The 11,341-nt window shown below is 48.0% G+C and overlaps 2 protein-coding genes across 2 annotated transcripts; one reads left to right on the top strand and one right to left on the bottom strand.

Annotated features, from left to right (window-relative positions):
- Positions 1 to 802: 802 nt before the first annotated feature.
- Positions 803 to 2,897, bottom strand: LOC120704945 (glutaredoxin-C8-like). Its single transcript, XM_039989496.1, has 4 exons — positions 2,648 to 2,897; positions 1,730 to 1,809; positions 1,121 to 1,219; positions 803 to 1,020 (listed from the first exon to the last, which is right to left on the bottom strand). Exons 1-4 carry the CDS (start codon positions 2,803 to 2,805, stop codon positions 950 to 952), a joined length of 408 nt encoding a protein of 135 aa, XP_039845430.1. The 5' UTR covers positions 2,806 to 2,897; the 3' UTR covers positions 803 to 949.
- Positions 2,898 to 8,009: 5,112 nt separating this feature from the next.
- On the top strand, positions 8,010 to 9,183 carry LOC120702252. The gene is made up of 2 exons (XM_039985973.1): positions 8,010 to 8,766; positions 9,143 to 9,183. The coding sequence occupies exons 1-2, from the start codon at positions 8,010 to 8,012 to the stop codon at positions 9,181 to 9,183; spliced, it is 798 nt and encodes a 265-aa protein (XP_039841907.1).
- The last annotated feature ends 2,158 nt before the right edge of the window (positions 9,184 to 11,341 follow it).

Here is an 11,341-nt window from a genome sequence, read left to right as displayed (position 1 = left end):
CTTCCCCGACTCCGGCGGATCCGGAAGTGGCGCATCGGCCGGGAGCTTCGACGGAGGATCTGAGGACCGCTGTGTCAAATTTGACTTTCTGTTGGGTCCTTTGTGTAACTTTACACTCCTGGAGTTTGTATGCTGTGGAGTTTGTTGTATTTTTTATCTTCTCCAGGGTGTTTTCTGTAAAAGCCAGGATGAACTAAATATATGGGATCCAGCCCCTTCTCAAAAGAATACTGTGGGTTGGAACTTAGATTAAGGTTCGAGTTTTTTAGGTTCAGAAACTTCACGTTCGGGCTCGGGTTTTTCGAGTTCGGATTTCAGGTATTCTGCCCACCCATACCTGCAGCGGCGGCTAGGGTTCGTTCGTCGAGCTTCTTTGAGGCAAGGTGACGTTGCTGTTGGGCCTTGGGCTTGGAGAAGCGGGTTGGGCTTTTCTTGTTTGGGCCACGAGCAGCCACGAGGCTGAAGCTTCCGTCCTTCCAGCCCAATCGAGAAGTTTGAGTCTGCCCGTTAAGTTAAATCTTGTGAACTCCTACTAATTTGGACATGTACAACTCACTATCGAAATTCTCTCTTTTCATCTGTTTCAATGATTCAGATGTCACTAGCTTTGTTTTCTACAAAGTGTGTAGTGTGTATATTTTTTGTTTCGTTGATTGCATAGATACGGTTCCAGCAGCCATAATCAAAACTAATGAGGTTTGTTCATATGCATGGCTTGGTCACGGAAAATGTAGAATGATTGTGCTCGCAGGCAACCAAAGGATGAGCACCATAATATAGCGTCAGAATTAATACGAGATAATGGAGGGAATATCAAAAGTAGGGTTCAGATGTTATGAATTATGCCGCAATATTCAGTTACATATTCTGTATAATGTAAATTCAGAGTCGCATAATATCGCCTCATAACTCAAAAACAAGAGATAAACTTGTGATGCTAACATGTTTCTTAAAGATCGTCCTTGACTCCGATATTCAAGAGTTTGGCCAACTTTCCACTTTCGTAAGCCTCAACAGTATCTGCAAAAAAAATCAAACAAAGGTAAAACTGCAGGTGTCAGGATTGGGAGTGTACAAATCTTCATTTTTTAACTGACTCGAGTACAGAAAAGGTACGTACCATCAGAGCCCCCCAGATGCTTTCCATGGACAAAAACTTGAGGAACAGTACGCCGGCCAACTATCTCAGATAAGGCATCCTGGATCTCCGAACCATCCTCTGCATAGCAACCAGAACAGATTGCTCCATCAAGGCATAATCACAGTAATGTCCTAGGATATGCTCAAGGGCCAAAGCTAACAAAAAGGATTGACAGTGGAAATGATTGTTCAGTCTGATACAACCATTTCGCTTGTGTAAAAAGGGAATAAACAGATAGGAAGCCTCCACATGTATACATCTAATGTTTTCGGTCATCTTGCTGATGTACTCTGTCCAGTTTCCTCGCTGTCTTTAGCAATTATCTGGTGGCTTTACTGTTTTACTATATGAAATTGACTATGCAATCAAACACAGAAATTATTAAATTTATCTGTGCAATCCCAAAGGCATGCTGACTGAAGACACTATGGAAATTGGAAAAGTATTCCATAACTGTACCCTGGTTGGTTCCATGAAACTGTGACTGTTCCACTAGGCAAAAACCATGACTGAAGTTGGGGCACAGAGCAAAAAGACTAAACACAGCTGATTAGCAATACCCAATACGAAAATGAATGTAAAGCAAACCTCGACGATCAAGCTCCACAACATAGGGCTCTTTCTTTAACTGAAGCTCCTTAAATATGGCCTTTGCTTTTCTACAATACCTGTAATATTGAGGTCTTTTGTCAGATAAGAGTTTTACAAGACATACAAAGGGATGGGAAGAGTACTTTATACGTGGAGCTGACACATGATCTCCACACATTCACTGTACATTCATTGTTCTTCTCACTGTATCGCTTATCAGTGCATTTTCGGCCATCTACTCATTACTCTCTGCAGGTGTTTGTGTTAAACTTTATAAAACAATTCAGTTAAGCTTCTTGCACTGCATTGCAAGAAATCTAGTGAGCTAGACCGATACAGGATGCACTGCTAAGTTTACAACTCTAGAATTTAAACCTAACAAGAGGCTCTGAAAGCCTAAGTGAATGGTAGCATTTTCTGGCAAAACAACATATTCTCTTAAACTAGAGTGGGACTAAACAGAATAATCAGAAATCATATTGCATGAAACAAGCAGAGTAAAAGTGACCACAGCTTCTTTTACAAAATCTACCCAGAAATGCAAATCAGACAGCAGTCCCGGATGACCACAGAGGGCCAATACTTCGTCGTCATTGTCAGAATAGAACTGAGTAATCTAATTCGGTAAACTTTAAATCGTGAATTTTATAGTACTACAAAAACCGGAAGTCCGCAGCGGGACATGCCAAGAAACCAAGCAGTCGTTCATCCTCTATAGTGATTCTAGCCTCACAGGACAATAAATCGTCTACGCGCCTAAATTCACAGCAGCAATTTTTGACCAAACCGAAGGATGATATCAGAAACAAAACAGCTAATACCAGATTTTCTACAGCTTCAAGTTTCGAATCAGATCTCCGCAAGAGAGAAGACGAGATACGCATCTAAGCGATGGAGGGCGAGAGGGGGTCGTACGGGCAGTATGACTTGGAGAAGATGACGACGTCGTGGGCGGCGACGGTGGATTTCACGAAGGACTTGGGGGAGGGCGAGGCGGATCCGAACGCCGCGAGGGCGATGAACGCGGCGGCCACCGCCGCCACCCCGATCCGCCGGCCCAGCAACGCCACCATCGTGTTCCCGCCGCCGGTGAGGTCGGGATGCGGAGCGTACGGAGACGGGGGATGACGAACAGCGCACTTGTTTTGACTAGTCTTCTTCTTTCCGAAAGCGCACTGCGCCTTACTAGCTTGGGCGGCCCGCGAAAAATACGCCAACGACTTAGGCATCACGTAAATGTATGGATTACGTAACTCCACTTGCCCACCCGACTTGCCACAAGCACATGAATCTGCTAGTAGTTTGGGCTGGAACCAGTCTTTGTTGATTGATTTTTTCATTTTGACCGATCTGGTTTGATAATAACCAGGCTGAGATGGCTAGTGGGCTAGTTCGGTTTCCAAAACCTTTTTCGTCGTTGAGCTCAAATCGTTGAAAAACATTTCTCCGTCCGAGCTCCTAATCTCCCAAAATCATCTCCCGGCGATCCGCCATCCCAACACCAGTAGCAATCGACATCTCTCTGTTCTTTCTCGTTCCGTGTGTGTCGCTTCCCGCCGAAGTCGCGGCTAGCGTTGCGACCGTCGTCGCGAATCCTGCCGACGTCCCCCCTCCTTTTCTCTTTTCCTCTCTCTCTTTTCCTTTTCTCTTTTTCCCTTCTTCTTCGTTCTACCTCTCCGTCCCCACGCCGAGCAGCACCACGCACAGCTCTACACCGGCCCCCACCCCCACTTGCCACCGCCCTGCCTGCCCCGTCCCATCCCCTCCCTACGCGTCGTGCCCCTTTGCCGCCTCGTCACCCATGCCCGCCCCGGCGGAGCCAAGCTCGCGCTGCACGGCCGAGCAAAACGCGGCACCTCGCCATTGGCCGTCGCCCCCTCCACTTGCGCAGCCCCTCCACTTGCGTGTATTTCCCTGCGCGCCCGTCCCCTCGCTGTCGCCTCCGTACCGCTCCACGATGCCTAGACCAGCCCCACAACCATTAGGGCCGTCCTCGAGCTCGCCGGCCGGCCACCGCGCCCCGCCCTCCTCCTCGCCTCGCTCGGCCTATAAATACGGCCTCTGCACAGCCCTCCACCTCCATAACCCCTGGCCATCGCCGCCCGCCCCCTCCCTATCCCCGCAGCGCCGCTATCAGAGCTGCCGCCGCCCACCTCCGCCCGCTGTCGTGGCCACGCGGCCTCGCTCTGCCCCAACCCGAGGTGAGGAGGGGAATCGAATCCCCTCACCTCCCTCTCGCTTTTTCCCCCTCTCCCCGGCCGCCGTCGTGCCCCGAGTCGCCGGCACCCAGGGCGCCATCGTGAGTCCTCCCCCTCCCCAGTTTCTGTCTCGAGGAAGAAGAAGGGCAAATTTGCCTTTAGCCCCCTGTCCTCTCCCCTTTTCTATTAAGAGCTATGCTCTCTCTTTATGTCTTTTCCGAAGAAGCCCCTCCTCTTTTATTTTTTTAGAGAACTAATCCCTCCACCATATAAACATAATTCCAAATAGACCCCTGCCTTTCCAGAGTAGCTCTGACATTTTGCAAAACTCCATTCAAGTCCTTTCACTCTCGAGAATATTTACAAATAGGTCATCGGGTCCTAGTTTAGCCCTAAACCCCTCGTTAACCCATCAGTTCATGCGCCAAAAATACTCCAAATACCCTAAAATTCGGCCACGCCATTTCTAACACAATTTCAGCTGTGCCATTAGAAAATCTCTCAAAAATATTCTTCCTATCTTCATATCTAAATTTCTCCTGATTCGAGCTCAACGGTAAAATTTTTATTTTTTTCTTTATTATGTGTCTGTTTGTGTGCGTCATAGATGCCGGTGTGATCGAGAGAGAACCCATCGAGGAGTTTGCCGAGCAGTACCGCGAGCCGGAGCCAGAAGACCTGTACCGCGAGCAGGAGCTCCCGGAAGGCTTTAAAGACGACAAGTCCAATTACATCCTTTGATTGCTATTTAACCCAGTTTTATAAACACAACCTATCAACCTGTTTTACAAAATTGCATAAAGTTTTATAGCTGAAACCCATTGGATAGCCACCCCTTGATTGCTATGATCCTTCCTTGATAATCTATGCTTATCTCTAAATATGATACGCTCTGTTTGGATGATAAGTACTGCTAGAATGCTTAGGACCCTGTGCTCATTTTATTACACTCAAATATGGTTTCAACATGTTTTATTAAAGGAAAAATACGAGAGTATTTTGGAAAGAGAAGTTGGGATATAAAAGAAAAGAATGTTAAGAGGGGATGGATGGATGACATTTCTGTGTGAATTGTCATATGTTGGAGGCTCGTACTTTTGTGGTTGAGCAAGGTTGGGAGATATCCATCTTGTCGCAATTAAGGATCGAGTTGATGTGTCATCTTGCCTAACTCAACTATTGTGCAAACCACTCGACCGTTGTGTGTGGCAACGGCTTAGCATAAACCCCACTAGCTAGTCTGATAGTCATCAGGAGAGTTGAGAGCAAAGGGTGATCAAGGAGACATGATAAGATTGTGGTGAATTATGCCCCAGTTAAACCTCGGTGATAGGTTAATGGCCCCGTGGTGGATCCCGTGTTGGCTAGTCAGGTCTAGCTATGGTGGGTAATGGCTTTTGTTGGGATCTGCACCGACACTAAGATGATCGTGCTGCGGTATCCCACTTATGGGTAAAGTTGTACACCTCTACAGAGTTAAAACCTATTCGAATAGCTATGCCCACGGTACTGGGCGAGTTACGGTTTGGTCACATAATTAGATTCTGGGATGGATGGTTTTCGTGGTGTGAGTTGTTTTTGGAAGGTGTCCGGCAGTTGTGACGTGAGCTACAGCGGATGAGGAGTCCGGTAGCATTAAAATTTGGATATTTTGTGTAGGATCAACCCCACTCATTACTCGGTTACTAAAGAATTGCTTTGAGAAATTTTTTTCTAAAATAAACCCTTGTATGTGTAAGATCTAGCTTTGTTGCAAATTAAACATCAGCCTTATTCTTGATTTATCCTGTGCATATTCTGTGTTATCTTCCTCCGTGGATAGGGTTGGACTTGTTGAGTACTTTTGTACTCACCCGATATATATTTGTGGTTGCTTCAGAGGAAGATCCTTACTTCGTTGTTGAAGACGTCAAGTAGAGGTTGCGTTCGCACCCAACGCTGCATGTGGTGTTGGCCCTCTGTTAGATGGTTCTGCTAGCGCGTTACTCTGAGCCCGAGCTAGACCCCGCCTGGGTCATGGTCTGGTGTATCACCGTAGCCATTTTACTGCTTATTATTATTTGTATCGAGTGTCCGCCTACACGGAGGTTGTACAGTGACTGAACTATCTGTTGAATAAATGTGTTATCAGCCTCTTGAGACTGATATTTGAATCACATTTAGTCTCTATTTGTGTGGGGACACTTCAGGCTTGAATTCATGATTTAGATGGATCGATTTGGGCCGGGTTGGTTTGCTCATGGATCCTATTATCTCATCCCGTCGTCTTTATCAGCTCGGCAATATCCCATCGCCCTATCGGCTCGGCAGTAGCCTGCCGTCGCAGCTGCTGCGAACCGCAGCTGCGTGTGGCGTACCAGGCGTGCTGGGTGTGTACAGAGAGAAGGCGGCCGGCAACTACTCGGGTTGTGACGCCATCTTTTGCGACTAGTTCGAGGTGAAGCTCTGGATCGCCGACCGTGCTGTGCTTCCCATGGAGAACTCGCTGGGCGGCAGCATTCACCGCAACTACGATCTGTTGCTCCGACACCGGCTCCACATCGTTGGCGAGGTGCAGCTCCTGTCCGGCTGTCCGTGGATTACTTCTCCTCCCTTTTTCCCGTGGATTGATAAGAATACTGCTAGCCCCATAATATTCCTAGCTCAATCTGCGTGTTCCTAGCTCGATCTCGCTCTCTGGGCTACCTGCGTGTTTCTATCCAGCACTGCCCCTCAATCTGCGTGTTCCTAGCCCCATGTATTAGGTTAGTGGTACTTCTAATTCTGATCTGGTATGGCATATTGACTCTAATTGCTAATATATATGGTTTGATTTGGGTTTGGGTTTGGTTTGAAATATTGGTTTGGATCAGTTTTTGAGGCATGTAGTTTGGTTTGGTGGGGTTCGACCAGTGAGCAAAATATTAAATAGTTTGGAGTGGTTATGGTCCGAGAGTCTCAGACCATTACCAGATTGACTGCACATGCATGATACCCAGCATGTTGCTTCACCTCGTTGCCGCAGATCGTGTGCCGGCCGATGATGGGCGGATAATGGTTGCTCGTGTGGGACGCCTAGGAGTTTTGGCTCATGCCTTTGTGGCTGAGTACGGAAGATGTCCACCTTGTCTCAATTAAGAACATGACACATTGACTCCCGCTCCTATTTTACTTTGTGAGTTGTTATTGCATGATTAAATAATATATACCGTGAGTAGCTAATGCATATTAGCACAGTTAATAAAAAAATTGGTGCAAACTATCAAATTCTTGTACCTAAAAATATTGCCAGAGTTTGTTCGACTCCTCTTTAAATTTCTTTTCAGTTCCTCCATTGAGTGCAGGCTTATTAGTGGCCAGGTTGAAGACCTCGTTGGAAGGTAATGAACCCCCTTAGTTAGCTCTCATAGATGACTAATCAGAACGATGCTGTGGTGGTTAATGTTATTGATGGATTTGCACTGACACTAAGGTGATTATGTTACGGTACACTATTTGTGGATGAAGTGTACACCTCTGCAAAGTTTAAAATTCATTTGAATAGTCATATCCACGCCTAGACAAGTTATGGCTTGGTCACTTTGACTAGTTTCGAAAATTGAATATTCCTTTGATGTGAGTAAAGCGTGTGTTGCTTTTGAAAATTAAGGTGTCGTATGCAGCTGTAGACTTTACCGTGTGTTTGGTTGCGGGATGAGTGGGTTGGGTTGGATCCAACCCTCATTTTGAGAACGGAGCCAACCCATTCATTGTTTGGTTGTAGCTCTGATTTTAGGGATGGAGTCAACCCATCACGTGTTTGGTTGAGGGAATTGGGAATACGGGTTGGATGGCAAGACTCACTCCGTTAGTGGGCCCCACATGTCAGTCTTCTCTCTCCCTCTCCTTTCTTCTTCCTACTGCCGGACCGCCCCCCGCCGCCCCGCTCCCGCCACCCCGCCACCGCCCCCGCTGCCGGACTCGTCGCCCCCGCCGCCCCCCCACAGCCGTTGACGCGCGCCCCCGACGCGGCTCCGCTCGCCGCCCCCGACGCGGGCCCGTGCGCCCCCGACGCGGCTCCGCCCGCCGCCCCCGACGCGGCTCCCCCCTCGCCGCCCCCGATGCGGGCCCGCGCGCCCCCGACCAAGCTCCTCCCGCCGCCCCCGACGCGGGCCCGCACGCCCCCGACGCAGCTCCGCCCTCGCCGCCCCCGATGCGGGCCCCTCCGCCTTGCCCTGCGGCCGCCGCCGTGGCCGGCCCGGCCTTGGCCTTGGCTCGCTCCGGGAGGGCGCCGGGTGGCCGGCCCGGCCTCCTCCGCCCGCCGCCACCGCCGCCGGCCCCGCCTCGTTCGCCCTCCGCCGCTTCTCGAGCATGGCGACGAGCTCGTCATCCTGGAACCCCTCCAGCCCCTCGTCGGCGTCGCTTCCGTAGGCGCCCTCCTCGTCATCCTCGTCGTCGCTCCCGAGCTGGAGCCGCTTGAAGGCGTGCTCGCTGAGCACGGAGTTGGGCGAGGCCACGGCCCCCGCCGCCGCCCACCCGCGCCGCCGCAGCGCCCAGAGGTGCTAGGGTTGGAGAGCGCGAGCGCTGGGAGCGGGAGGAGGGACGCCATGGGGGGGAGCGTGAGGAGGGACGCCGGAGGTGGAATGGATGGTCCGCCCGTCGCCTTCGCCGTCGCCGTGGCCGTCGCCCCGGCCTCGCACAGTCGTCCGCCCGTCGCCCAGTCGTCCGCGAGTGAAGACGGAACCCAGACGGAGGAAACGGGGGTTGGACTCGTCCGCTGGATTTTGGCGGACGAGTACAACCCGGACCTCAGCCGAATATTCCCCTTCGGGTCGAACCCAACCCTCTCCAACCTCCATCCAAACATCCGAAAACGGGGTTCAACCCATGTGGGTTGGACCCTACCCTTCAACCAAACACACGGTTAGGGTTTAGGGTTTATGGCTGATCGGTAGCAATTAAATTAAAATTAAATTTGGTTCCTATGAGTAGGATCACCTCACTTTTTTCATAACTATTGTCAGTGTGGCGACCATTCATTTTAATAAAAATTAAAGTACTAGATAAACGTCAGTCTATCCCTTTAATTTTTTTTTGAGATTACACAGTACAACTCAGACACTCACAACGCACGCACACTCACACTCCTATGAACACACGTACGCAAACCCTACCTTATGCATGTATTCTTTTACCCTCTGGTGGGGATGGATTTGCTGAGCACATTTATACTCATTCTTGCTTGCTATTATAGAGGAAGATCCAGATTTCATCACCGGTGAAGACTTCGAGTAGTTCGTCGCGTTTGCACCCAACTTGTCTGTGGCGTTGGGCTAATAAGGATGTTTCCACTGTCGTGTAGCCCCGAGTGCTACATGTGGATCTTATTATCCGCCTCTAGCATTCTCGGTTTATTTTTGTTGATTCCCTTTCGGTTTTGGGTCACTGGGCCTTTACCGAGGGATCGAGACTGGATCATCTGATGTAATAAATGTGTGTACCAGCCAGTGTTTTTAAGTTGTCCGACTAATCACAGATAGTTATGATTAATCGTGCTTATCGGTATGCCAACACCGATCATTTCCACTGAGACAATTATCCCAGCTAGAAGTCTGGTCATCCAACTAATTGTCGACTAATCGTGATTAGTTGCGAGAAAGACTAGTTTACACAGCAAGGTATGGGCAACTTTAAGGCTATAGATGGTTTTGACCTTTTGGCTCGTAATTTGGTGCCCCATTAGATTTTAGGTACGAGTCTCACTCGTGTCATTAGGTGAGTGTTGGTGTATGGTTCCATGCTCAGTTTGCAGATAGTTTGATGTTTTATTCTTAATGGTGTTGAATTAACTTGCTAGTTGCTATAGAATCATAAATTACTAAGTTAGTGACCATCTGACCATCAACATAAAAGGGGAGAGACAGAACGGGCTCCCAAGTCTCTGGGTTGCGTGCGTGTGCGTGTGTGTGAGTCGAGTCGGGGTGGAATGAGTTCGGGATCCCCTTCCACGGGGTACATATCTTCCCTTTTATAGTCACTATAAAAGGGAAGTAAATTCCTACTGCAAATTTGAGTGCAAAAGTACGAGAGCTCGAACTGGACATAGAGACGTTCTGCCCGAACCAGTATAAAATCTTGTGTCTCATTCTTGCATTACCATCCGAGCCCATTGTGGCAGAACCTCCCAAATTAATCCGGCTTAAGTGCGCTAACCATCACCGAAACGGTAACTAGGGTTAACACACACTTAAAACGGAGTAATCCGGCAGTGCTGTCGGGTAAAATCCCGATTAAACCACTTGAAACAGGATCGACAAAGCAGTCTAGAGAATACAACATTCCACAAATTTTACAGCACAGAGTATGAAATTAAATTATTATTGCAAACCAAGTTTGAATTTATAAAAGTACAACAGAGTTTAAGTTTGACGAAAAACAAACGATAGTCTAGCGACGAAACAAGACGTCATGATGAAGCCCGTACATGACGTCAGCCACATCCTCAGTTGTACCACCTGAAAAACAAAGCCACAAGTAAGGCTGAGTATACTAATACTCAGCAAGGCTTACCCGACTAAGGGTATACTTAGCCCTTTATCTAGACATGCAAGGCTTTTGGCTTGAGGGGTTTGGTTTGCCGAAAAGCAGTAAAAGTAGATCCTTAATTGCAGGTTTTAGCTTTCAGGTTCTAGCTCAATTAGCCATTTTAGGTGAGCATCTATCCAATAGCATACATGGTGGAAACAATTATCTTTCATCATCCAACCAACCATATTCATCATCATCATCATCTTTCACTTCTTACTCTGTGGCAAAAGGGTTAAGCAGTCCCAAACCGTGAGAAGCGGACGATTCGAATCGAATTTGTTAACCGTGAGAAGCAGTAAGATGTCTTTATTTTTGCTATCTTGAGCTTTGAATGCCACACTTTTCTTTTTCATATCAATTTCTCCCCCATGAGCTTCATCTTGAGATTTCTTGAACATGTCATGGGTGAGAATTTCTCCCAATATTTGTGTGGGAGTTGCGGTCTTCACATTTGACCTTACAAGCAAGGTCACAATTCTGTCATATCTTTCCGGAAGACATCTAAGAAACTTCTGGTTGAAATCCCCATCCGGTACCTCAAATCCATGTCCATTGAGGTCATTCACAATGTCATTTAGCCGGTTGAACATCTCGGCTATACTCTCATCATTCTTCATGGTAAATTCACTAAAATTGCCCTTAAGCAAATATAACTTGGCCTCCTTCACACTTGATGTGCCCTCATGAATTTTCATGAGCTTCTTCCATATGTCATTTGCATTTGTGAGGCTCTTGACTCTATTAAATTCAGTCACATCAAGAGCACTAAAAAGCACGTTAACCCCTTGATCATTTAGTGTCTCATTTTCCTCATCTAGGGGTGTCAAACTCTTTGGGTCTAAAATGACATATCCATCACTTACTA

The sequence above is a fragment of the Panicum virgatum genome, chromosome 4K (genome assembly GCF_016808335.1).
Source record: "Panicum virgatum strain AP13 chromosome 4K, P.virgatum_v5, whole genome shotgun sequence".
NCBI lineage: Eukaryota > Viridiplantae > Streptophyta > Magnoliopsida > Poales > Poaceae > Panicum > Panicum virgatum.
Note: the sequence above shows the minus strand (reverse complement) of the source record. Positions and strands in the feature narration are given on the sequence as shown.